Source organism: Euleptes europaea, chromosome 2, assembly GCF_029931775.1.
Source record: "Euleptes europaea isolate rEulEur1 chromosome 2, rEulEur1.hap1, whole genome shotgun sequence".
Classification (NCBI taxonomy): domain Eukaryota; kingdom Metazoa; phylum Chordata; class Lepidosauria; order Squamata; family Sphaerodactylidae; genus Euleptes; species Euleptes europaea.
In genome coordinates, this window is record NC_079313.1 from 25640767 (window position 1) to 25667884 (window position 27118).

The 27118-nt window shown below is 45.3% G+C and overlaps 1 protein-coding gene across 1 annotated transcript in view; it reads right to left on the bottom strand.

Annotated features, from left to right (window-relative positions):
- The window catches only part of KLHL20 (kelch like family member 20), a 36593-nt gene extending 11465 nt beyond the window's left edge, over nt 1-25128 (bottom strand). The window contains exons 1-8 of the mRNA XM_056845678.1: nt 25068-25128; nt 12003-12576; nt 8689-8847; nt 6012-6106; nt 4381-4496; nt 2249-2432; nt 361-504; nt 112-245 (exon numbers count right to left, since the gene is read on the bottom strand). Coding sequence (XP_056701656.1) covers nt 112-245; nt 361-504; nt 2249-2432; nt 4381-4496; nt 6012-6106; nt 8689-8847; nt 12003-12576; nt 25068-25090 — 1429 coding nt within the window. The 5' untranslated portion in view covers nt 25091-25128. The remainder of the gene's footprint in view (nt 1-111; nt 246-360; nt 505-2248; nt 2433-4380; nt 4497-6011; nt 6107-8688; nt 8848-12002; nt 12577-25067) is intronic.
- Nucleotides 25129-27118: the final 1990 nt, after the last annotated feature.

Consider the following 27118-nt stretch of genomic DNA (forward strand, 5'->3'; position numbering starts at 1 on the left):
CTGAGCAACATCTTCCTCAAATAAGTCACATCAAACATCTTCACTATATTCTGATGGACATCCAGGTGACAGCAGACGCATAGAAAGAGATCGCTCCTATATGGGAGATACCTGTGTTCAGAGGAGATGTCCCATCAGAGCCCCCGACAGCATAAAGGAAGCCCCCCAGTACAGCCACAGCCACCCCAAGGCGCCTGGTACTCATGGAAGCCACTCGAGTCCATTTGTTCTCTTTCGGGTCATACCTGAAGCAAGACACCAAGAGCATCTCAATGAAAAGTTCACCCAAAATGCCATCTCCTTCTGAAATCACTTGAGTAAGTTACATCTGGGTCTTTCCTCCCTAAATAAAAATAATACCTTTCAACGATATTGAGGCAGGAGACACCATCCTGGCCACCCACGGCATACAGGTAGCCACCAAGAACTGCCACCCCGACACTGGTCCTGCAGGTGCTGGTGGGTGCCACATCGCTGCTCCACTGATTCGTCTTTGGGTCGTATCTGGAAAGGGCGACACACTTGTCAGATCTTTGTTCTACTCCTCTCTCGAGTTCTCCAGCTTTGCTAACAGGCTTTGATTTGCAAGCCATTTCTGATTCTGTTTGTGGCAGCTGAATGCAGCTGCTATGCATGGCAACGTTACAGAGCAGATCATTTCAACATCCAGAGTTACTGATAGTTCGTAATATTGAGATCTGTTAGGCAGGAGACAGATACAGTTTGTCTGGTAAAGAGCTAGAAGGTGTCTGAAAGACTGACAGTTGCTTGTGTGGAGTGCATCAACACCACTGTCCCCTCTGGAGACCAGATGTTAGAAATCTTTGCTCTGTTTCTGAATAATACAGAACGTACACATAGGAACCTTTTACAGAATGCATCGACAGGGTTTGTATAATAAAGGAAATTAGTGTTTCAGAAAGATCCCTGTTATCTCAACCGGCACAAGCAAATATCCTAAGGGTGCGGTCTGCTGCTCTACCTCACAGGCCCAATTTAAACAGGACACCTGTGGCAGAAAAGAAGTTACTGGGTGCAGCACTGCACATGTCTGGGATCTCGTTTAAAGTGGACCACTATGTGGGCAACTGATACACATGCAATATTACTACTCCTAAATATACCACTTATGCTACAATACAGATGGTAATGCAAACAAATAGCATAGCGTACCAAGATTAGCAGTTATATATAAAACAAAGGAAAACCCTTGTTCACAAGTATCTAAATGTATCTTTTACTTATTATAAACTTTGCAAGAATGGACATCTGCAATTCTGTGTAGTCAGCAATTATGCTATTCTACACCTGTTGAAGTACTGCCTGGTTTGTGTACAATATATGGCAGTATGATGCATGCCTTTTCTACTTTACCTGATGAAATGCTGTCTGTAGCATGAAGAAAAAGTTTATTATAAGTAAAAGATACATTTAGATACTTGTGAACAAGGATTTTCCTTTGTTATATGTAACTCCCTCACCTTGGTATGTTATGATCTGTGCAATATCAGCCCACCGATGCATCACCTGCCTGGGCTATGGCTCTATAGTGCACATGTAGCGCCTGAGGGCCCAGTTTAAACGAGACACTCACCAACGTGATATGGCACAGGCCAAGTTCTTTTGCCCTACCACCACGATGTTAGGCCTCGGACTGGGTATAACTGCATTATTGTTTGAATAAAGTTAAGGAACTTGACCTTCTAAATGTAATAAATACACCAAACCATACAATTTTGTTATATTAAAATTATACAAAACATTTATGCTCCTAAAGCAGTAAAGAAAGTTTATATCTTACACAAAGAAGTGCAGCATATTTTTCAATCCCCCACCCTCCCCCCAAATGTCCAGTTCCAGTGCAAAAAAAAAAAGCACCTGTATGCAAATGAGCATTTAGGCGTAACTTGATTATAACTTTCGGTGTTATCTTCAAAGCGGCTGTTAAGTAGTAAACTACTCTCAGTAGTTTACTACTTAACAGCCCCCAATTTCAACTTTCTCCTGGAAAAGGTAACAAAAACAGGCTTCAAAACTTCCAGATTTACATTTCTGTTCTAGAGGACAGCTAACTGCTGCCAGGACGCTGTCTGTCCAGAAGGAGACTCACCTGGGTACTTACCAAATCTACATAGACATCTCTTGTGCACCCAGACACAGAGCTGGACGCACAAGATATTGGTTGCTATTTATTACAGCAAGCAGATAAGCATCAGGAAGCCCACAGTTTTGTCTCGCAACGACTCACCGTTCTACACTGTTGAGATAGGAGGAACCATCGTGACCCCCCACTGCATACAGAAGGTCATCCAAGACGCTGACGCCAACGCCGCACCGCCGTTTGCTCATGGAAGCCACCATCCGCCACTCGTTGGTTTGAGGGTCGTAACGCTCAACACTGGAAATTGCATCCCCGCTGCACCAGCCACCCACTGTGGAAGTCAAGTTGGAAACCAATTGGTGGACAGGTGCAATGTCATTTTTAAATAAATAAGGTCAGAGAGAAACAAAAGTCAGAAACCCCACATACATCCAATGGTTTTCTTCTAGTCTACCTTCTGCCCCAGAAATAAGAAAGCTTACTCTAGTGGTTTTCCAGCTATGGAAGGGTGAAAGAAACACAGGGAGCACTAAACCTGGCTGGGCATTCCTCCTTTTGCCAGCCAAAGTGTGGGTAGGTTGAATGTGTCCTGAAAGAGGACCCTGAATTATTCATAATAAAAAATAAAGACTGGGCTGGGTCCCATGGACTTCATTTAGCTAGCTGTACCTTGCTTTCCTCCCCCAATGGTGACCAAAGTGGCTTACCTCCTTCTCCTCCCCTCCATTTTATCCTCACAACAACCCTGTGAGGCACGCTAGGCTGAGTGTATGTGACTGGCCCAAGGGTCACGCAGCGAGCAGAGTGGGGATTTGAACCTGTCTCTCCCAGATCCTAGTCTAACCACTAAACCATGTTGCATATTTGGCCTCTCGCATCAGGGAAAGGCTCTTTGTGTCAGACAAAAGAGCCACTGAAAGTGAGGTGGATCCATGATATCTAATCCAATAAATAAATACTGGCTTTATGGAAGTACTGCTTCTCCGCTATCCCACACTCCAACCTGACGCAAGAAGAGCTGCTGTGCTGTCCTAATAATGTTTCCGTAGGGTGTGGGGCTTTGGAAAGAGGTCACATATGTTCCCTTTTTCTCCCCCCTTCTTCTAAATGCTAGTGTTGGATTAGTGCCTCAATTCATAAACCTTTATGCACAAGCAAGGATCTATCCACGCTCACTGGAGGCAAGCTGGTGACTGCTAATGTGTTTGGGGAGTGGGGGGAAGGTGGCAAAGTTTAGAAGGGGTGGGGTTCCAAATTAAAACCTGGAAAAAACATACCTACATAACACAAATTACTTTCTGTCAAGGTCAGGAAATCCGTGCAGGACACAACTCCTAGAAACTACAGGAGCAGCTATGCAGCCAATGAGGGTTGTGTTCCCAACGCCTTATTCAGGTATTTGTCAATACATGCCACCCCTTCACACAGCTGTGGTTGAAACAGCATAACTTGGGCCTAGTTTATAGAGAAGGGACCACAGGCCAGTGGTAGAACATGTACTTTGCAGGCAGAAAATCGCAGGTCCCAGCACTCTGGCACTCCCAGTTTAAAAGGGGCTCAAGTAACAGAGCAGGGAAAGACCTAACCAAGACGTTCAAAAGCAGCTTCCAATCTCAAGAGGCATGACATGGACGGGTGGTTAGCACTCGTCAGTTATGCTGATCTTTCTCTTTTCGCTGCAGTCTTGGGTTGCTGAATTGCAGGGAGCAAATAGGGTACAGGCAGCTATGTATGTTGCACTCAAGATCTTTGGTCAGATGAGCTTGAAATAAAAGGAAAGGGTATGGGCAGCACATCCTGCTCTTTCATGGAGCCTCCCAAAGACAGTTGCCTGCTGAAGACAGCCTGCTGGATGAGATACACCTTGACCTGATCCAACAAGGCAGTCGTTATGTTTGCTTCCCATCAACATCGATCACAACACGGTTGCAATGACTTGTTTCACTAACTGGACACTGGAGAACTGCAAAGTGGCTCTCCGTTTGTTAAGAGTTGTTTTTGTTTTCTTTGGGATTTTGACATCATACCACAGACTTGTGTAACAGCGCCTTCTCCCTCTATCCATTTAACATATCTATGAGAGAATAGTCTACATTTAAATTTAACTGTGGCAAAGAGGGCCAGATCCCCCCCCCAATTAGGGAAGCCAATTGTAACCAAGATGGAGACCCTGTGGTCTAAAACTGACATCTTGTTGTACATGGTACTCTACTGGCAAACAAATGCTCTTGCCGAAGTCCCTTCTCTAGATTACCAAGCCTATGGTCGCATGCACATACCTGCAAAGAGCACTTCTCCGCAGCGGATGGGTTTGCGTGGACGAGTTCTTGGACCCTGCATCAGTGGCCGCTCTTGGGGCAATAGCAGATAGTTCTTGGCTTCATCCACTAGGTCCCTGCACAGGATAGCTGTGTCATCCATTTATCTTCACAAAATTACTATCACTCCAAGTGCCAATAGCCCTATTCTTCAATTAAAACCCAAATCAACTACAAATAGCCACATGCAATATACCATTCAAAGTGCTCCCCCTATATATTCCAAACACTCCGATTAACTGTGCACTCGTAAGCAGTTACACCCTTCTTAGTCCACTAAAGGCTAATAAGAGAGCAACTGTTTAGGATTGAACCGAAAAAGTAGCAATTTTTAATTTGGAAACAATGTGCTGTGGGGAGGACAATTCACAGACATCCCTTTCTAAATTCTGCCAAGCTTTTCACCAGTCAATTGACATGCTCCTAATATCTCAGCTTTCTTAGAAAAAGCCAGAGACCAAGATTATTCTAAGCTATTAGTAGTAGCTATAAGATTATTCCAAGCTATAAGCAATGCTGATTCTGTGACCTTAGGCAGATGATGAGAGGGAGGGCATCTTGGCCATCTTCTGGTCACTAGGGGTGTGGAGGGGGGAGGTAGTTGTGAATTTCCTGCATTGTGCAGGGGGTTGGACTTGATGGCCCTGGTGGTCCCTTCCAACTCTATGATTCTAGTCACAACACGTTAAAAATGCTAACTGGTCAACTTGTCTGAATGAAATGCAAATGAAAGAATGTGTCCAGCATTTGAAATAAGATTGTGCTTGGAAATGGAAAATATGGAAGATATATACATCTACTCCAGAGTCACTAGCATAGACCAGTGATTCCAAAACTTTCCGAGCCACCGCCCCCTTGGTTCCACAGTCTCAACCCCAGCGCCCCCTGCCTATCCTATAAAAAGCATTATTCAAAATAGGGGTTTGCATGACTCACTAAAGATAACAACAGTAAAATTTCAAAACAGCAACTATTAATTGCACATCTATTCAAAATCAAATAAAAACTTTTTAGTTGAAATTTATTCAACAAAACTGATGGATTTGATCCAGTAGTACCAGCTCTTCAAAGTCTGGAAAAAAATCTGATAGTTTCTACCAAATTTGCCAGCATGGTGACATAGTTTGATCTATTATAAATTAGTGAACAACACAGTTGAAAGGGCCCACCTCTAGTGCCCCCTGCTGCCCTCTAGCCTCTTAGGGCCCCCCTAGGTACTGCCCACTTTGGGAATCACTGGGTGTAGACAGCTCTTGCTGTGTTGGCCACTAACTTAAGGTGATATTTTCTCTGGATCAACCAATTTATGCATGTAGGTAAGATGCACATACATTTGCTTTCACCAATGGAAGATGATATTGCCATATCTATTCCCCCCATATACTCCCACAGTAGCTTCTAAACTATTAGGGCCATTTACATAGCCCCCCTCCCATTGGTCAGCAAACATATCTTGATCTTCAGAACAGGGTAATGAGACACAGAAAAACAGTCCATATTCTGAAGGAAGGTTTCCAGAAGATTTCACTCCCCCTAGCTTAAAAAAACCCCAAAAACTCCTAATGGGCTCCTCTCTGCCAAGGGCAACCTACCTGCATTCTTCATCGCTTTTAATGAGTGGATCTGAGCCAACTGTGCCCACCAGGAACTTTGGACTGAGCAGAGGCAGCCGGACATGTTGCAATACCTGCAAGCAGAGAACGGGTGAGAAGAACATGGGGGTGCAACTGGGGTACAGAGGAGGCCTGGCAAGAACCACTGTTTATGGAGAGCCCTTCAACCTTAGCCGTAGATCTGGTTACCAGGTACCAAAAAGCAGCAAACTCAATTCAGACATCGTGCCAAAGCATTACTGGCACTCAACACCCACACGTATAACAGGAATCCCACGGTCCAGTTTAGTTTCCTGTCCTCTCAGCTCTCAACTTCTACATGAATTCATTGTACAGCAGCCTCTGGAAGTTGAATGATGATCATAACCATGGTCCACTAATTCTGACTCTCTATCAAACCAGTTAGGAAAAGCCAAGGAGTTGCAAATAAGGTTCAGACCACGGTTTTTGGATTCTGATTTGCTTTTTGACTAAGAAGAACAGGCAATATAGATGATTTGTACAGAAATGTCTTCCTTATCTACCTTAGAACAATGTCTTAAAAACAAGCATCTGATTTCCATTAGGGAATCTGCAGTGAAGATCTCTTAAATTTATAAAGACATACCAGTAGCCATAAATATTTTTGAGTGGGAACTGAATAAGTTAATGCAGACTGCAGAATTACAGATAGTCCAGTACATGTAACATAGGGTATTCTGGATATTAAAGCATACGTGTAGAGTATTTCTTATCTGGACATCCCATATCCAGGCTGATCCAAAAACTGGATCCTTTGAGCCGGATTGCAGGCAGATCCATGCTGCCTGCTTTCAATGATTCCTCTCACCTAAAAAAAATTAAATACAATGTACACTTCATCGTAGGTAGAGACTGAAAGCCTGCCGTTCTTGGTTTGTTTGTTGTTGCTCTTGTTTAACAGCTGATAAAGGTACTCTGGTGAGATAGTTACACTTTTGCTTTCTGATGGTTCAATGTACACAAAATAATTAAAAATGATTAAAATTACATTCAGACTATGTGTATAAAGTGTATATAAAACATAAATGAATTTGGGTCCCATCCCCAAGATACCTCATTATGTATATGCAAAAATTCTGAAATATTCCAGTATATGGAAAGATCAGAAATACAGACCACTTCTGGTCCCAAGCAGTCTGAATAAGCGATACTTGACCTGTACCAGGAAACCAATTGTCACCTTCTTGTTTACAGAAGACCTTGTAAGCAACAAAGAAAACTCAGTGTAGCTTATTGGACCAAAAATGCCCTCTCATCCTTGAGTGGGAGAAGGAGGGCTGAGCACACAGCAGAAGGTATGAAGGAAAGACATATTCAGCTAGGCCTCGTCTTTCTCTGATTGCTCCTTTTGTTTCTCTCTCTCCTCCCCCCACCCCTTCATTTTGGCGTGTCCTCCCGCAACAAGTCGTTCCGAGACAGGCCCCTCCTAAATGAAGACTGCCTTCATGACTGCACAGCCCCAGAGGAATGGTCTTCCCCAACTTCAGCTGACCTGCCATTAGGGGAGCATGTGTGTGTGTGTTAAGTGCCGTCAAGTCACTTCCGACTCATGGCGACCCTATGAATCAATGTCCTCCAAAATGTCCTATCTTTGACAGCCTCACTCAGGTCTTGCAAATTGAGGGCTGTGGCTTCCTTTATTGAGTCAATCCATCTCTTGTTGGGTCTTCCTCTTTTCCTGCTGCCCTCAACTTTTCCTAGCATGACTGTCTTCTCTAGTGACTCTTGCCTTCTCATAATGTGACCAAAATACGATAGCCTCAGTTTAGTCATTTTAGCTTCTAGGGTCAGTTCAAGCTTGATTTGATCTATAACCCACTGATTTGCTTTTTCGGCCGTATCTGTAACACTCTCCTCCAACACCACATTTCAAAGGAGACTACTTTCTTCCTGTCTACTTTCTTCAATGTCCAGCTTTCACACCCATACATAGTAATAGGGAATACGATGGCATGAATTAACCTAATCTAGGGGTACATAAAGCTATTTAATATTTGTCATTTTTTTCAAAATGTAAATCATTCCAATGCCTTGTAAATCATTCCAATGCTTTGCAGCAGCTTGGCCAACCTCCAGGTGGAGCCTGGAGTTCTCCCAGAATTACAACCCATCTCCAGACTACAGATCAGTTCCACTGGAAAAAACTGAAGCTTTGCAGCATGAACTCTATGGCAATTGCATCCTTGCTGAACTCCCCCCGCCCCAGTACAGAAATTTCCCAAACCGGGGTTAGCAACCTTCTTTGCCCTCAAGGACAGAAGAAAACAGTGGGAAAATATTTCCCGCATGCATTTGTTGTAGCTCTTTAAACAAAAGGGCGGAAGCAGACACTGAGACTGGGGGTGGGGGGAAACTGACCATTCCAGGAAGGCTCCTGGAATTTACTCAAGGATATCAGGCCTCTAGAGTTAATCCCCACTCCATGACTGCAACCACATGTAAAAACATACCCCCCCCTTCTCTCTGTTATGTTTCTTCACTGTTGTAACTTAGATGGGGCTCTCTTTTTTAAGTTAATGTGTAAATTACCACATACGTAGGTAGCACTCTGTGTGCCGGTGTGCATATTTAACTAAAGAGATGGATGTCTTGGTAACGCCACCTCTATCCACATGCTCCTGTAAAAAATGGCTACCTGGGGGAGCTGAGGTCGCCTCTCCTGAATACTGTATTTGACCCACGCCATCACGGCATTGAACACCTGCTCTTCACTCCGGACGTTCAGTTCGTCGCTAGAGATGATGTCGATAAGCTGGTTGGCTGGAAGCAGCATGAACTCCTCGCTCTCCATTACCTGGGCAGAGAGGTGAGAGACACAGGATCGCGGGAAAAGCTTTTAGAGCCATCAGAAGCATTTAGAAGAGAAATGCAGCACCACACAGAGCCCTTGGGTGCCCTCCGCTCCCACAGGCTTCGGTAAAGGCAGGGTGGCACATGCACCACACAAGTTCAAGCCTCATGAAGCCGGGTAACTTCCCAACACACTATACAGATACAAGTTGGCCTGGCCCAGTAGGCAGAACGATTCGCTCAACATTTAGGAGGCTTCATCTCAGATCCTCGCCACCTATGAGCTTATGAGCAGTATTCCAATGAGCAGGTCCCTAATGCAGCCTCAGTTTTCCCCATCTATAATGCAGAAATAAAGATTAATCAGCCTAACAGGGCATCGAGGATAAAGACAGCAATGCTCCAAGTGATTTACAGTGCAATCCTGAGCAGAGCTACACCCTTCTAAGCCCACCGAGTTTAACAGACTTAGAAGGGTGTGACTGTTTAGGATTGCACTGTTGAAGTCTTCCATTTGCCTTTTTCCAAGTTGAGAAGAAGAGGATTCCTAAGTGGTGGGAGGGAGAAGAGTACACCTGAGCAGAGACTGGCACCTGCTAATAAAGCCGTGTTACTTGCAATGCAAACAAAATCAAGAACATAATGAGCCTCAAATAAAAATTACCGAAACGCTGTTGGATAAATCTGAAAAGCCTTCCTGGCCTTGGTTTGCAGCAGAAGACAGAGTGTCTCAGGGCAAAGGAGGTGGACTTGTTTGATTTCCCACCCCTCCCTTCCTTCTCTTTTGCACTCTCTCTAAATATACCCACATGGGGCATGAGTGCAAACGCACTTCAGAGGAAACAAGAGACTCCTAAAAAAACCCACCAGGGACCGAACGGCTGTGAAATACAAGCCCTTGACAATTTGCAAACATGTTAATAATCCCTAGGCCCAGGATAGAAAGCACATTTCTCAGAGCACATGAGAGAACCCTGAGAAACTCTTCTTTACACTTGGAACAGAAGAACAGACACTGCCTAATTCCCCCACGGAAGGTTGGCAAACAGTTGGAGCTCTTCTAGCGGGTTGCCAATTCCTGGAAGGCCAAGAGACAGACCCCACAAGGCCTGGACAGTGTATGACCCACAGTTTGATCAACCACTGGCTTTTTCTGTTTGCCTGGGACTGAAGGAACAAGGAAACAGAATCTGACCTTGGTTTGTCTTAGTGGGTCACACACAAACACGTGAAGCTGCCTTATACTGAATCAGACCCTTGGTCCATCAAAGTCAGTATTATCTACTCAGACCGGCAGCGGCTCTCCAGGGACTCAGGTAGAGGTCTTTTGCATCACCTACTTGCCTGGTCCCTTTAACTGGAGATGCCGGGGATTGAACCTGGGACCTTCTGCATGCCAAGCAGATGCTCTACCACTGAGCCACAGCCCCTCTCAAGTTGTGCAGGTCTGGATCCCACCTAAATCATGAGAACCAAGTAGGCAATTGACTGCTCGACAAGCAAGCTCAGTCTTGCCAACTTCTCAAAAAAGGGAGTGGAGAAAAAGATAACTGAGACCCTGTACGGTTTGCATACAACCAAAATTGCTGCAGAGTAGGCAATTCCCTTCGATGCAGTTATGTAACTACAGTCTGACCTCATAACTGTTAACTAAGGCCACAACAAAATATCCTTCAGTGCTGCTGAATTAATCTAGTACGCTGATACGTGACAGTCAACCCAATTTCTTGAGGACATCTGCTTCACAACATTACTGAATGGTGTTATGTTTCTTAATGCTAATTGATCACTGAGTTATAAAGAGACTAGAATAGAAACCAGGTTACTTCTTCACTTGAAGTCAATGTACCCATCGTAAGTACATTTTCTCTTCAGGTTTCTTTGCAGTGCAGCTGAGTGCAGGTAAGATAGTTCCCTGTGCAAACTCCGGGTCATTACTGACCCATGGGGTGACGTCACATCACAATTGTTTATGGGTTGTCTGCCATTGACTACCCTAGTTGTCTACACTTCACCCCAGCAAGCTGGGTACTCATTTTACTGACTTCAGAAGGATGGAAGACTGAGTAAACTTTAAGCTGGCTACCTGAAACTGACTTCCATCCAGATCAAACTCAGATACACATGTAACCATCTATAGCAAAGAACTACAGATCAGATTCAAACTCCATAATGCTTGGGTCATCATTGGATTATTTCTGCATAAAAAGTAATCCCCTAGGTTTTTTTTTTTTAATCCACTTTATGTCTATACTTAACTTTCCCTCCAGGATTTAGACGAGTTTTATTTTTGCATTGGTTGGAACATTATACCAACCACATATTTATGACCCACAAAGCCAAGTGCAGTCCACCAGATGCACCTACACCAGTTTGATAAAATGTCCTGCTTTTCTGGTCCATTTGCCTGATACTGGGATTGCCAAGCACCTGGCAGCCTACCCTACATGGCTTGGAAGGACCCAAGCTTTGTAGGCCTGCATCACATGGAGCAGCATGCCCTGCTCATAGCAGTCTAATCCAAATACATGGAAAGTGTCTTCAGCTTCGTTAACGGTATGAAATATCTGCATGGTTTGCATGATTTCATGCTGAGCTGCGGAACTGAAGTTATCAAACCACACTGCCAGAAGCAATCCATGGACAATCCATACCCCAGAGGCATTCTTCAGGCTGAACCATAATTAGAGAATTACCACTCCCAGGATCTCTCTAAAATACAAGCAGAAACCTTTGTTGCGAGGTCTACCCATGCAGGAGAATGGTACATTATGGCACAGGGGCAGAGCCAGTTAATTATTTTCACAAATGCAAAGAAAGCACAGGTTCATGAGTTCGAAAAAAGCTAAGTTTGTACAGGGGAGGTGGCTTAATTGCACAGAAAAGGTGGCAGAGAGAATGCAGATAGGAGACACCATTTTTAAATGGTTGGTCATATTTAATAATCTCCCTGAAAATTATTAAAATAAAACACTGAGAAAGTTTCTAGCCCAGCCCTCTCCCAGCTGTGCTGATTTCATACTTGCGGATAGCTCTCCCATGTAGATCATTCAAAAAAGTGATTTCCTTTAAAAAAAAACAAACCCAACTGTGTTCTACAGTGGTTCAGTCCACTCCTACCACTTCCCTCTGCAGAGTGAGCAGATCAGGGCCACTCACCTCTTGAAAGTTATGCTGGGTGAACTTGTCAGCAATTCTCAGCAGCTCCCGGCATGAGTGGGTATCGGCAAAGGCCCGGATACCGAGGCAATTGGAAGGATCCAACTGTCTTTTCAGGAACTCACAACAGGCTTCCTGGATCTCAGCTAGCTGGAGGAGGCAGGCAGCCGGCAGTAAGGTCTGGACATTACCCTCTTCTACCGTGATTTGAGAAGTGTACGCAAAATCAATCAGCAACTCCATGGCCCTTTCGTCAATGTCTCTGATCACCACCTCGGTCTGCCGACTCTCCGCCAGCTCCCCCGTGAACATGGCTCGGAAGTAGGGGCTGCAGGCCGACAGGATCACCCGGTGGGCGTAGATCTTCTTGGCCCCCACAACCAACACCACATCGCAAAGCTCCCGGTGCTTCCGCAGCAGGTTGATGACCTCCAGAGTCTGCCGAGGGTGCTTGTCCGAGATGTAAGGCATGCGAGCGGGCTGCGGCACCCCTTCCGGCAGCTTGTTGGGATCTCCAAGAGTGCAGCGGCTTGTGACGTCCATCCCAGTTTCGCCTGCTCGGTTACTGGCACACCTGGCAAAGGATTACAGGGCCAATGGTTAGAGCACAAAAAACACAGATGGGTGCAAGGGCGCAGGTGTCTGCCACAGGTGGAGAGAGGCTGGAGCCACGCCTCCCAATTTCCAGACAAGGGCTGGAAGACACAATTTGATAGATGTGAACTGTCTCTTTGTCTCTCACACACACCACACTCCTGTCATCACACAAATGCATACAGTGGCAGCAGCATCTTTGTCTCACACTAGGAAAACCAGAGTCCATGCAGGGCCAGAAGGACTGGGACACCCCAGTAAGGACACCAGAGCAGCAGCTATGGAGTATAAATCTCCTGTCCTTGGTCCCTGCTGAATTCAGACACTCCGATATGCACTGCCTGCCTTCAGAGGGGCACAAGCCCAGGCATAACCACCCCTGGATCCCAGGAACAATAATGGTGGTGAGGCTGAGGCTGCCTTTAGAAGGCAAAGAGCTCACTTGACGGTAAGGAGACACCTTTCCCCAAACTCTGCTGAAGATATCCGGCCTTGACTACTTCCAGTCAAGGGCCTTCCCACTGAGGCACCTGGAAGGACAGGGCCGTAAGGCCTGCTGTAAGAATCTATAGTTGCTATAGGGTATTCCTATCAGTGGCCCTTGCTCTACGTTTTCTTGTACACAGCTCTCCTGCTGGCTCAATCAGATCCTCAGACCTAGCTCCAATATCAGCCCCCTTTGCTCACAGCAAACCAACACATCTAAGGCCACCAGCTCCAGCGGTGGCAGAAAAAGGATTCACACAATGGCACCCAACCTTCCTCTTCCCCAAAACCAACCAACCACTGCCTCTTTCCCCTCACTGGTTTTTGAAAGGCTGCTCAGTTTGGAAGCAGCCATTTCATTTTTGAGATGCGGGTCCACCCTGGAGATTAAATTTGCCAATCAGACACCTGCTGCATTTGCCAGCACCATTCCTTCCTAATTTCAGACACCCTACTCAACAGGTGTTGCAGTTTGCCGGCATGCGACTTTGCGCTTAAAATGGAAGTTTTGAAACATCACTTTGGAAATACACAACAGATTTTCTCTGAACCAGGGGCGAAGAATGTCATTGAATTTTTGGCATAAAATAAGACTGGCAAAAGGAGAAATTGATGATCAAGATTTAAACAGGCGGGAAAACAAGCTGCAGACAGTGCGGTCCTTATTAGTAAAATAATAACAACAAAGGGTTAAAGATATCGAGTGACAAGTAGATCTAGCAAGAGTGCCCCTATTTATGGCTCCCCCCCACTCAAAATTTATCCTTGCACCAGCAACCTATCTCCGTTACTTAGAGATAAATAAATATAGGAGGGCTTTTACCTTGGCTAGGTGGGCAGCCTTACTGTTGCGTACAGGCAGGTCTGAGTCTCTGCTTCCCACACAGCAACTTATCAATGCTGGAGGAAGCAGGACCTGACGCGTATTTTACTCTTGCCGGGAGGGGCCGGCAGCTCTTTAACACAATACAGGAACAAGATCACAGACAGATACAAGTTCCTCACCTTTAAGGTCTTGGCTGCAGGCACGGCTGTCTTCCAAGTTCAACACCACTGCAAACCGGACTCCTACATGAAGCTTCTCAAGATAAGAGACAGTCAGCATGCAATAACATTTGCTCCCACGAGGCACTTAACGGTCAGTCTTGCTTATATTGCCTTCGTGACTCTCCAGGTGTTTCAGCTCAACTGTCGGTTTCAGACTCTGATTCCTCCTGCGCCAACTTACGTCTTTTGTCCAAAAGCCGGGCTGACTTTCTCCTTTGCTGCAATGCCATTCTGCCTTTTACTCTCCTTCTCTCCACTGGTGGAGGAGACCCTGAAGGTGAAAGGCTTTCTCTTCCCTGTTCTCTTGTTTCAGCCGGCCGATCCTCTGGCTCAGAGGCCCCATCTTGCTGTTTCGGTGTTATCTCTTGAGAGGGAGTGAGGGCTAGTTCAGTCTCCTCTTCCTCTGAAGAGTAATTCTCAGGCTGACTCACGACACCATCCCCCCCCCCTCAGGCCCCCTCCCGGAAGGCTCCGATGGACCAGGTTTCCGAGGGAAGGTCCTGTGAAACTGCAGGATCAAGTCGGGTGCGTGAAGGTTTTCCACGGGTTCCCATGACCTGTCCTCTGGCCCATATCCCTTCCATTCCACCAAATACTGAAGACGACCACGACGTCGACGAGAATCCAAGAGCTGGGCTACTTCATACTCCTCCTGGCCTTCCACAATTACTGGAGGGGGAGGTGTAGTAGGTGTACGAAGCGGATGCGAGGGTGCTACAGGGGTAAGAAGGGAGCGATGGAAAACAGGGTGAATTTGCATGGGTCGGGGAAGGTCAAGACGGAATGCGACAGGGTTTATTTGCTCCAGAATTCGATATGGTCCAATGAACCGGTCATCCAACTTCTTTGATGGACGTTGACTGCGGATATACCTGGTAGATAGCCACACTGGATCCCCCACTTTAAGCACTACTCCGGCCTGTCTTCTCCTGTCAGCAACTTCTTTATAAGTGTCTTTGGCACGGTCCAGTTGTTCTTTGAGTATTTGGTGTAATGCTTGTAGCTCCTGAACAAAGGTGTTTGCAGAGGGAACAGGTGTGGTTGGAGTGGTCTGTGGGAAATATCGAGGATGGCGCCCATACGTTGCCAGAAATGGTGTCTGTTTCGTTGAGGCATGTACCGCGTTATTATAAGCAAATTCTGCCAGGGGTAATAGATTTACCCAGTCATCTTGTTGGTAGCTGATGTAGCAACGCAGGTACTGTTCTAATGTGGCATTGGTCCTTTCTGTTTGGCCGTCTGACTGGGGATGATGGGCTGAAGACAGATGTACCTCGGACCCTAAGAGTGTCTGCAAGGCCCGCCAGAATCGGGAAGTGAATTGGATTCCACGATCTGAGATCAGGTGCTTGGGAATCCCATGCAGCCGGAATACGTGCTGCAAATACAAGCTTGCAGTCTCTTTGGCCGAGGGTAGTGCAGGACAGGGTATGAAATGAGCCAATTTAGTGAACAGATCTACGATGACCAGTATGCATGTGTGCCCTTGGGAAAGGGGTAGATCTGTAATGAAGTCCAAGGAGGCTGTTTCCCAGGGTTCTGTGGGTGTGGGTAGTGGCTGCAACAGACCCGCAGGCTTTCCAGGAACATCCTTGGCTCTTCGGCACGCCTCACAGGACTGCACATATCGGAAGACATCACATTGCATCCGGGGCCACCAGAATTCCCGGGACAGGAGATGTAGGGTTTTATATTGTCCAAAATGGCCGGCTGGTGGGGCATCATGGGACAAACGCAGTACTTCTCCACGCAACTCTCCCGGGGGTACATACAGCCTGCCCTCATAAGTTAACAGCTCCTGTTGGTGGGCATAACCCCGCATGTTTTTCTGCCCCGGATCCTGCAAATCTTTAACGATTTGTCGTACATGGGGGTCTCCTTGCTGTGCCCTTCGGATTCGGTCCTGTAAGGATTCGTGGAGCGGTGCTGCGGCCATGGTTTCTGGGGCTAGAATCATAGGCGCTGGTACTTCCTCTCCTGGCCTTAAAGCAAATTCAGGTTTTCTGGAAAGGGCATCTGCCCGTTTATTCTGGGAGCCTGGGAGGTATCTGACGACAAAGTTGAAGCGGGAGAAAAATAGTGACCAGCGAATCTGCCGTTGATTCAAAGCCCGGGCAGTTTGAAGGTGCTCCAGATTGCGGTGGTCTGTGTGGACGGTCACTGGATGTCGAGCTCCTTCAAGGTGGTGACGCCAAGTCTCGAAGGCTACTTTAATGGCCAGCAATTCCCTCTCCCAAATGGTATAATTTCGTTCGGCTGCCGTAAGCTGCCGAGAATAATAGGCACAAGGTCGCAGGGCCCCGTCAGGAGTGTGTTTCTGAGCCAACACAGCCCCCAAGGCAGTATCCGAGGCGTCGGCTTCTACAATGAAGGGAAGGTCAGGATTAGGGTACACCAAGACCGGAGGCGTAGTAAAGTGGTTTTTCAGGACCTGGAATGCATCTTGAGCTTCAGGGGACCACCGGAAGGGTTCTTTGGGCCGGGGTAAGTGGGTCAGAGGAACAGTAAGTTTTGCAAATCCGGGGATGAACTGCCGATAGTAATTGGCAAACCCCAAGAACCGCAGGACATCTTTACGATTCCGTGGAGCTTGCCATGACAGTATGGAGTCGACCTTGGCCGGATCCATGCGAATGCCCTGGGAGGAGATCCGATGGCCCAAAAATTCTACCTCGGATCGATCAAACTCACATTTCTCTAATTTCGCATAGAGTCTATGCTGCCGGAGACGAGTCAAGACCGATCGCACATGGGCTGCATGCTGGGCCGGGTTCCTGGAATAAATCAGGATGTCATCCAGGTAGATGATCACATACCGGTCCAGCAGGTCCTGGAACACGTGGTTGATGAATCGCTGGAAGACTGCAGGAGCATTACATAATCCAAAAGGCATAACCAAATACTCGAACTGGCCATATCGTGTACAGAAGGCAGTCTTCCACTCATCGCCATCTCGAATCCGGATCAGGTTGTACGCTCCCCGTAGATCTAACTTTGTGAACCGGGTTGCGCCCCGGAGGCGTTCTAATAACTCCGGAATTAGAGGCAGTGGGTACCGGTCTCGGATTGTGATTTTATTCAGTGCCCTGTAATCATTACAGAGACGCAGCTCACCTCCCTTCTTCTTTACAAATAGGACAGGAGCTGAGGTAGGAGAGGTGGATGGACGAATGAAGCCACGGTCCAGATTCTTTTGCACGAACTCTTGGAGCGCCACCCGTTCTGGTTCTGTCAGAGAGTACAGACGACTGCTAGGCAGCGGAGCTCCTGGGACCAGGTCAATGGCACAGTCATAGCGCCGGTGAGGGGGAAGCTGGTCAGCCCCATTTTCCTCAAATACATCTCCAAAATCTGTGTATTGGACAGGGAGCGTAGGCATTTTCAGACTGGCACTTACTGTGGCGAGCACTGGTTTTGAAGGGTCTTTCTGCGTCAGTGGGATCCGGACTATTCGTTGCACCCAGTCTATTGCAGGATTTGCCTGGGTCAGCCAAGTCATTCCCAATACTACTGGAAACCGGGGCATCTGGACTAGATCAAAGGAGAGCCACTCTTGATATTGCTGGATGCGTACTGCAAGAGGTCCTGTCTCCTGCGTCACTGGGCCGGACTTCAGAGGACGGCCGTCAATCGTCTCCACCATGGATGAGGTAACCTTGGCCTGCATTGGCACCTGGTTCTGGCGGGCAAAATCCAAATCCATAAAGCAGCGGGTTGCACCAGAATCAATCATGGCAAAGACTTTTATTTGCCATTGGTCTGATAGACAGATCTCGATGGGGAGGAGGAGTAGTCCATCTCTGGAATCAAGGACGCCACTGGACCCAATAGTTTGCCCCAAATCACCTGGGTTGCAGCGAGTCGGATCTGCTGGTTTAACAGGCCCCCCTGAGTGAAGTTTCTTGGGGCAGGAGTTGGCGTAATGGCCAGAACCACCACAGTACAAGCAGAGACCCAGGGCCCATCGCCTGTTTTTCTCCGTGGCTGTCAACCTCCCTTGAACGGCACTTAACTGCCTCAGCTCTCCTTCTCCCATTTTCTTTGGTGCAGGTGGCACAGGAGCAGGAACTGGAACAGGGCAGGCAGGCAGATCTCCTTTCCTGGATCCTTCAGCTCGGGCCTGTCGACGGGCCTCCAGGCGGTTGTCTATTCGCTGGCACAGCACAATTAACTCCCGAAGGGTAGTGGGTTGCTCTGTGCGGGCCAACTCATCCAGGATCCCATCTGCTAAGCCTTCTATAAACTGGGCTACCAGGGCGGCTTCATTCCAGTCTAAATCCTGTGCCAAGAGTTGAAACTCTGTAGCGTAGGTAGCCACAGTACCACGCCCCTGCCACAGGCGGCGGATTCGTCTGTTGGCATTCTCAGCCTTGACTGGATTAGCAAAAGCTAGTTGCAACTCCCCCAGGAACCCATTCCAATTCTGGACAATGGGGACTGGCTAAGGAGAAGGGGGGTAGACCACTTGGCTGCCTGCCCTTTGAGCAGACTCAGCACAAACCCCACTTTGGTGCCAGCATCAGGGAAATCACCTGGGCGGAGCTGAATGTACAGCTGACACTGCGCCAGAAATGTAGGGAACTCCTCCACATTCCCAAAAAATTTCTCCGGCACAGAGAGGGGGCAGTTGGGTGGTCTGACTGGGGAGGCCAATAGCTGGAGCTGCTGCTGTTGCAGCTGTTGTTGAAGCAAGGTCACCATATGTGTAAGTTGGGTAACCTGCCCCTGCAGGGCCTGCATTTGGTCAGCAAATGCAGCTACAGCCACTTCCTCCATGATCAGCCAGTAAATGTGGTGGGAGCAATATGTTGCGTACAGGCAGGTCTGAGTCTCTGCTTCCCACACAGCAACTTATCAATGCTGGAGGAAGCAGGACCTGACGCGTATTTTACTCTTGCCGGGAGGGGCCGGCAGCTCTTTAACACAATACAGGAACAAGATCACAGACAGATACAAGTTCCTCACCTTTAAGGTCTTGGCTGCAGGCACGGCTGTCTTCCAAGTTCAACACCACTGCAAACCGGACTCCTACATGAAGCTTCTCAAGATAAGAGACAGTCAGCATGCAATAACATTTGCTCCCACGAGGCACTTAACGGTCAGTCTTGCTTATATTGCCTTCGTGACTCTCCAGGTGTTTCAGCTCAACTGTCGGTTTCAGACTCTGATTCCTCCTGCGCCAACTTACGTCTTTTGTCCAAAAGCCGGGCTGACTTTCTCCTTTGCTGCAATGCCATTCTGCCTTTTACTCTCCTTCTCTCCACTGGTGGAGGAGACCCTGAAGGTGAAAGGCTTTCTCTTCCCTGTTCTCTTGTTTCAGCCGGCCGATCCTCTGGCTCAGAGGCCCCATCTTGCTGTTTCGGTGTTATCTCTTGAGAGGGAGTGAGGGCTAGTTCAGTCTCCTCTTCCTCTGAAGAGTAATTCTCAGGCTGACTCACGACACTTACCCTCTGCTATGTTAGAGAGGAAATTCAAGAAGATACCCAGGGCAGAGAGACTATGCCCCTGTAAATCCGGGGATTTAGAAACCACTGAACATGTTCTCCTGAATTGTAACTTTTACACAACACCCCGTTCTAAGTTTAGTGAGCCCCTCATACTGAGAATGGGACCCGACAGTGAAAGAGAAAAGATAGAAAAGCTCCTACAAGGAGATAATCCCTCAATCACCTCTCAGGTAGCAAAATTTTGTATGGCTGCAATGAAAATTTGTTGCCACAGAGTAGTCTCTTAGTCCAAATGGCAGATGTAACTTGGACGTTATTTTTTTATTATTATTATTTTTAAGTGATTTAAGACTTGGACTGTAAACCTTTGTCGGTAAGACCATTTTAATCCATGTATCTTGTTTTTAATATTATTATTATTATTTCTTTTTATACAAGTTTCTAATATTACTTATTCAACATACATTGTTTGTATATCGCACTTTTCTCATTCCCTTCCCACCCCTTCCATCCCCCTCCCTATCCCCGCTCCTACTCCTTGAAATTTTTAGTCTCTTAACCCCAGCCACGGGCACAAAGTCTGGATCTTCCACCGAATGTCTTTTCTTCCTTCCATTGACCATGTATCTTGTTTTTTCTGGCCAAGGGCCGTAAATAAACAATCTAGCTATCTATCAACAACTTGAACAAGTCTTCAATGGAACCTTTGGAAAGGTGGCCAGATTATACCTCATCCTCCCTGCCAGATTTCATGCAGACAGGACAAATCTTTAGGTTTTATAATGCAGAGAATGTTCAGAATATTATAGTGGCAAGAGACTGAAAAAGCCAGTTGCTTTAATACAGCTGCTCTGTTGCTTGTCTGATTCAGTCTGCAGGAACTAGCCCAATTCCGTCTTAATAGTGAAAAGCAAGTCACAGAAGAGAGATTGTCACCCCACCCTTCAGCAATACTTTGACTTTGTCTTTTCCCAAACACCAATCTGGGGAAAAGTTCCGTACAACTTGGAACCTCACATTCTGTATGGTGAACGTCAACTGGTTTGGTTCTTACCGATCCTGTGAATTTTGTTCTAACTGTCCAACAGGGCAACCATTTTCCTCCCTCCTGAGGGAAGCAAACTACAGATACATTTTTAAAATGTTTTTTTAAGCTTTATTTTATACATTTAGAGAACAAAACAATGAAAACAAGAGCCATATCACTGCAATAATTACTATTACATGAAAGGAGAAAGACAAAGAGAGAAAAAAGCGCAGAGAATTATACATACAACTGCATGCAGTGCAGAGGGGTGCAGCAGGAGGGGGAAGTGGGAAAAATCTATTTCATTTGCAGAGCCTGACTCATTTCACTGGAAACAATTCTTCATAGACGCATAGACCACCTCTCTTGGTATACCCCCCATAGAACATTGTGTTCTGTTAATTCAAATCTTCTGGTGGTCCCTGGCCCCAGGAGTGTGTGGCTGTCCTCAACAAGGGCCAGGAGGAATGCTCTTCCCAATAACATCAGGGCCCGGTGGGACCTCAAAGAGTTCCACAGGGCCTGCAAGACGGAGCTATTCCACCAGGCCTATGGGTGAGGGCAGCCGCGGGTTGTCATCGATTGCTGGCCTCCCTACCTTCCCCCCGTTTTATTATATACAACCGTTCTGAATTTTGTCTACAACTGGTTGCTGATATACACGGTTGACATGGAAATGTACTATCACTGTTTTAATGCTTTTAATTATGAGAGTGACTGTTTTACTTTTTATGGCAATGCATTTGTTGTAACCGGCCTCGGTTGGGGATTGAGGGCAGGCTAAAAATTCGAATCATTACACTCCAGATCATAAATTGCAGAAAATACTGACAATCATAATGATGGTAAGGTAATGGCACTTGTCCGTATTAAGCACACAGAGCTCTGTAAGTGCACAAGATAAAGATATAAGCCTTGTACTATGACTTGCTAATGCACCGGCTTTTTCCACATTTGTAGACAAGCGGCTCCTGACAGCCAAGTGGGAGACTGGAGAAAAATTATCTGTGCGAAGAGAGAAAGAGAGTGTCTCCATTACACAGACACTCTGGGATTACAACCCATCTTTAAATGCATGGCTGGAGAACAGGCATGAAAAACAGAGGCCAGGCACTACAGTGATTTTTAGAAGCACTGGAAAAGGGAGTTTGGAACACACACCACAAGCCCCAAATCATCTGCATCATATTCAGTGCTGCATTTGGCTGGCTACACTTGCTCCCTGTACGCTATCACAAGCACCAAAGAGGAACACAGGCAGTATTTTGCAAGGTTCTGATTGAAATCACTGTACAGGTCAAAAGCGGTACATCTGAGTAATGCATACACATTAGCTTCACAAAAACACCTCCTCTGTCTGCTGTGTTTGGACTGACGTTACACTACAATTTATAAAAAAGAAGGCTGCTGGATGACAAGATGTGCAGGGTTCAGCACAACCTTTCTTGCTGTAATGACATGACACGCTGGACCTGCTAAAACTCCCTCGTCTATAGAACTATCAAAAAGTACAGGAGTCATGTTTAGCTAATCCCATGAGCAGAAATCTGAAATGCCAATTTCTCCATTACTGCTTTATCCCATACCATAAGGAACCAAGATGAAACCAAAGGAGGGTTAGCAGTTTTAACAAATGCTAAGAGAACTGCTGATGGGAGTGTTCAAGATCATTATGAGCAAGGTATTTTAAACTGTCTGCAAAAAATGTTTTCATAAAGCCAGCCTTCATTCTAGACGGTCTGCTCAGTGATTTTGCTTATCTCATAAAATGCTTTGCCCCCTAATTAGAAGTGGATGACAAAGCCAACACATCCAACAGTGTGTGGGAGAAGTCACAGCTCCACTAGCACATCTGTGATGAATATGTACAAATGACTCATTGTCAGGGGTATGAGATGCCAGCAATACAACATGTTCAGATTCATGGCTTTATCTCTGGCTGAAACAGTTTCAACAGTGCTCCATCAGCACCCATTCCTATGCATGTCGGCTCTGAAGCAAGTCCCACCATGAGCAGTGGGGTTTACTCCCAGGTAAGTGCACTGAGGATTGCAGCATATATCAGATAACAGACAGTTGCACAGATGATAATGGTTATCGTATACCTGCCTCCCAGACAGTGTTGTATTTCCACATGGTATTTTGATTGGTTTGTTGCCAGTTTCAGAAACCATGCCTTTTATCTGGTACAAACTACAACAGGTCAAGCATTTCATGGTTCACTTGCAAGCATATAATGGAATTATTAGTGATATTATGTACCAGATATATTTGAAATCATTTAATTACAGAAATATTTAATGAAAGGCTGCTCCCCTAATAATCAAAAAGGATTCTAAGTCTATATACACACCTTTGCCTTCCTATTTTGTCAATTGTTCTTACAAAAGCAGAACATCTAAGAAAGGGGAAAGAATGGAACAGCTAGTTTGTATGCCTGCTTTCCCATACCTTAAAATTTATTTTGTAAAGGGATTAGTAATTATGTTAAAATGACATAAAACTCATGAGAACTCCTAGCAATGCTTGCTGTTTCTAACAATAAATTTTGTTTGGCAAAGAAAAAGCCTACCCTCTTCTCCCCTCAAATTAATGCAACAGTTAAAATTTCTCCAGCATGCATCACAATGGAGAAACAAAAATCCTTCCACAGTTTCTATGTGGCTAAATCATATTAAAAACTTCCTGATTATGTAAAAAATATCAGAAAAAGTACAGCAAATGGAAAACTCCAACCATGAGTCATTTTTCTGAGAAACAGGGTGTGAAAGGCAAGGTCATGGGTTCATAGTGGTGTCTTTATTTTGTATAGACCCGAGTGGAGATTTCCATATGGCAGAGATGCCTGTTGGAGCCAGAGTTGTACAGGTGCAGCTATTTAAATCCCTTCAGCCCTTCAGATGCCCAGAGATAACAAGCTATTGTGTGCTCTTACCAAGTAACTTTCATTATTTAAGAAATTTTATTAATTAGGAAGTAAGATGCATTTTTTTTTCAATGTGATTGCTTTTCATTCTAATTTTTTGTAAGCCACTGGTAGAATCCATAGGTGAGTATGTGTTTCCATCAAGCTAAACAAATCAAGAACTGGAAAGGGGAAAGAAGGGGGGGAATGCTCATACTTCTGTGGTTTTGCAGAGGCCTTGGGCAGTTTTCATTATCCTGCTCATTCTATGGATTGTACTATTTCATTGTGTGGTTATTCAGTTTTGCAGTTCTAGTTTAGTTTTTCTAATGTATTCTCTAGTTTCTGGGCCCAGTTCTTGTTGTATTTTATACATGTTGTTTTTGTTACATGTATTTTGTTGTACATTGTTTCTACTGTATTGTTTAATAAATAACTAATAAAATTAAATTAAAAAATTAATGCAGCAGAAAAAACTGGGAAGTTTGCTGATTACTGGTAGCAGAATACTCAGCTTGCATCATACAAACTTCTAAGGAAACAGGGCATACCCTGTCTCTCTTCCACTCCACCCTTAAGTCATGTAGTGGGCCAAAACAGGCTTACAGCCTTTTTGCTCCCTGAATTATATACTGACAGGCCAAGGGCATACATGAGTCAAATCTGCAGCTTCGTTCCATCTTGGGTACAGTCACAGCATAACTCCCCCCGCCCCCCGTTTTCAAAGGAGCCCACAAAGTAGGCACAATATGGTGCAAGCCCTTGGCTGCAGTCATTAACCAGACAGCCACAGAGAGAACCAGGTGAGCCATTGAGCTGAGAGTGGAAGGAAGGAGATTCTCTGCAGAAGGCTTGTGCAGTTGTTAGCTGCAGTCATCATGGTATCATTCACCAGAGCTCATAGTTGGTTCCCTGACTTAGTGAGGCTCAGACAGGATATCATAATGGATTCTATGCAGCCTCCCACCAGATCATTTCGTCTCGTATTCAGTGTTCACCTGCCAAAAACCTTTGATGGCAAAAACCTTTGACGGCAGCTCACATTCTTTCTAACAAGACTATGCCTTTCCAGGCAACCTACATTGTAAGATTAAAAACAGTTTCTCAAACGGAGTCCATGGATCCCTGGGGACCTGCAAGGATACTCCGTGGAGAACTCTAATCCTTCATCAGGAAAAGAGGGCAAATTCTTCTCACACCCATTCAGCTAACATGACAATGGATCCCTCTCAAGTTTTCTAGGAATATGAGCAGGACCTCTCCACCTCAGGGAAAAAGAACAGAATATGCTTCCTCATACTACTACCATAGCTGCAGTCACCTAGCCTCTAGGTCACCGCACAGCACTAGCCAGAAAATATCCCGCTTGAGAACCAATAGTTCAGCTCTAAGAACTCTGAATTGGTTGAGAGTACCTTCCTAATGCAGCCACTGTAATTACTTCCTGTATAAAACTGAACTAGCTTTCTGACTATCTTCCAATGCAAAAGATTTCAGCATACAGTACTGGCTGAATAGAACCAACATCTGATCAAATAATTTATCATTTGGCATTTTACCTGCGCATTGGCTTTCCGTCCATGCACTGCAAAAAGACGTTTTTGCTCCACGTTTCTGTGCCAGACCTGAAGGGAAAAAAGCAGTGCATTAATAACCTTGCCAATCATTACAGTTTATATTCAGGTAACTGACAGATCCAAAATTCTGCCCGGCCAGCAAAACAAGTGGTTTTTTCCAAGTGTTGAATTCTACCACTAATGTGATTTATCCCAGTTTTCATCTGGAAAACATGAGCATTTTTAAAATTAGGAATACACACATATAAAATTCTGCCACCTGCTCCACTGCCATCAATTAGACATACATGCATCTAAGGTTGCAAATCTAAGCCCATTATATACAGACCATAAAACTCTATCAAAAACATTTTTAAAAAAATTCTTTTAAAAGCTTAGTAGAACATCCTCCACAAATTTCACTGTATGCTTATCCATTAATACCTCCCAAGCACAACTCCCATATCCCATTACAGTTTTAGAATGCTCAAGATTTAGCTGAATTATAAATCAGATAGAAAGATCAGAGTAGAGATGGGCGGTGAACAAAAATCACAGTTACTCACCAGGTGAAGTAGAGGTGAGTCACAAGCCCTGGTATATCAAAAATTCCTGACTTCAACTCATTTTATCCATGGGCTGGGGAAAAAATCCTGATGACTGATCAAGCAGGTAAACCTAAAATTAGATTATATCACCTTCTGAAAGATTTCTTATCATCTTAGACTAAAAAAAAACACCTCTCAAATAAAACACTGGCGCTTAGGAATGTGAAGACTTTCTCCAGTGTCAGAATAACCTTTTATTCATATAAATAAGTGCTTAGATTGAAGGAACTCAGAAAAGAATTGCACCGCAGGTGTCCAGTGTTATCATCCCATATGGGCCAGCATTCCATTTAACTCAACTGTCTTATCAATGCAATCCTAAAAACACTTTCCTGGGAGTAAGCCCCACTGAATATACTTGAGTAGACCAGATTAGGATTGCTCTCTAAATCAGAGGTCTTGGACTTGATTATCTCCTCATGGGACTGCACTGCTAGCCAGTATACAGGGTAAGAGGGCACGTTCATACACCACCTAACAACACTATCTGGCAAAGTGAGTTTTGACACATGAAAGCTTATACCCTGGAAAAATGTGTTAGTCTTAAGGACTCGTATTTTGTCATACACCATCTAAGTCATTGAACAGATGTTAATTGATAATAATGTGTCAGGCCTCTCAGCCTAAAGACAAGCAATCAGTATGCAAAAGACTTCTTAAAGGTTTAAAAATAATGTATCCAAAAAGTTTGGCCATAATCCCAGTGATTTCTTTCCAATATGCCATGCTGGAGGATGTTTCTTCTGCCAAATATAATTCACACAGTAACCTCACCCCCAACACTTCCCTAAATTTGAGCATCTCTTCTATCTATTTTTCCCAACCCACAAGGTTTCCTTCACTAACTTCTTTGCTTCAACATCACCACACGCCCCTAACCCTAAAGTGGGAATTAACATACATAATGTCACATGTTTAATAACAGTCATTAGTTTAGGCAGCTCTTCCTGGTACTAGATCCACCATTAGCTATTAGACACCACAGATAAATGAAACCTCCACATACCATGGCAGTGTACCTCTGAGTCATAGTTGCTGGAACGCAAGCGACAGGAAAAAGCGATGGCCTTGCTTGAAGGCTTCCCTGAAGCATCCCCCCCCCACCCTTGTTGGAAACAGAATACTGGATGACCCTTTGGCACGACAAGCCAGAAAAGCTCTTATAACGTTATTTCTCTCCCCCATCTTATATCCATAAAGTCCTTTATATTCCCACCCTCGGTTCATAAGAACATAAGAAAGGCCCTGCTGGATCAGACCCAGGCCCATCAAGTCCAGCAGTCTGTTCACACAGTGGCCAACCAGGTGCCTCTAGGAAGCCCACAAACAAGACTATATATATATATTTTTTTTTAAAATATATATATTAAATATATATATATTAAATTGTCTTGTGTGTGTGTGTGTGTGTGTGTGTATATATATATATATACACACACACACACA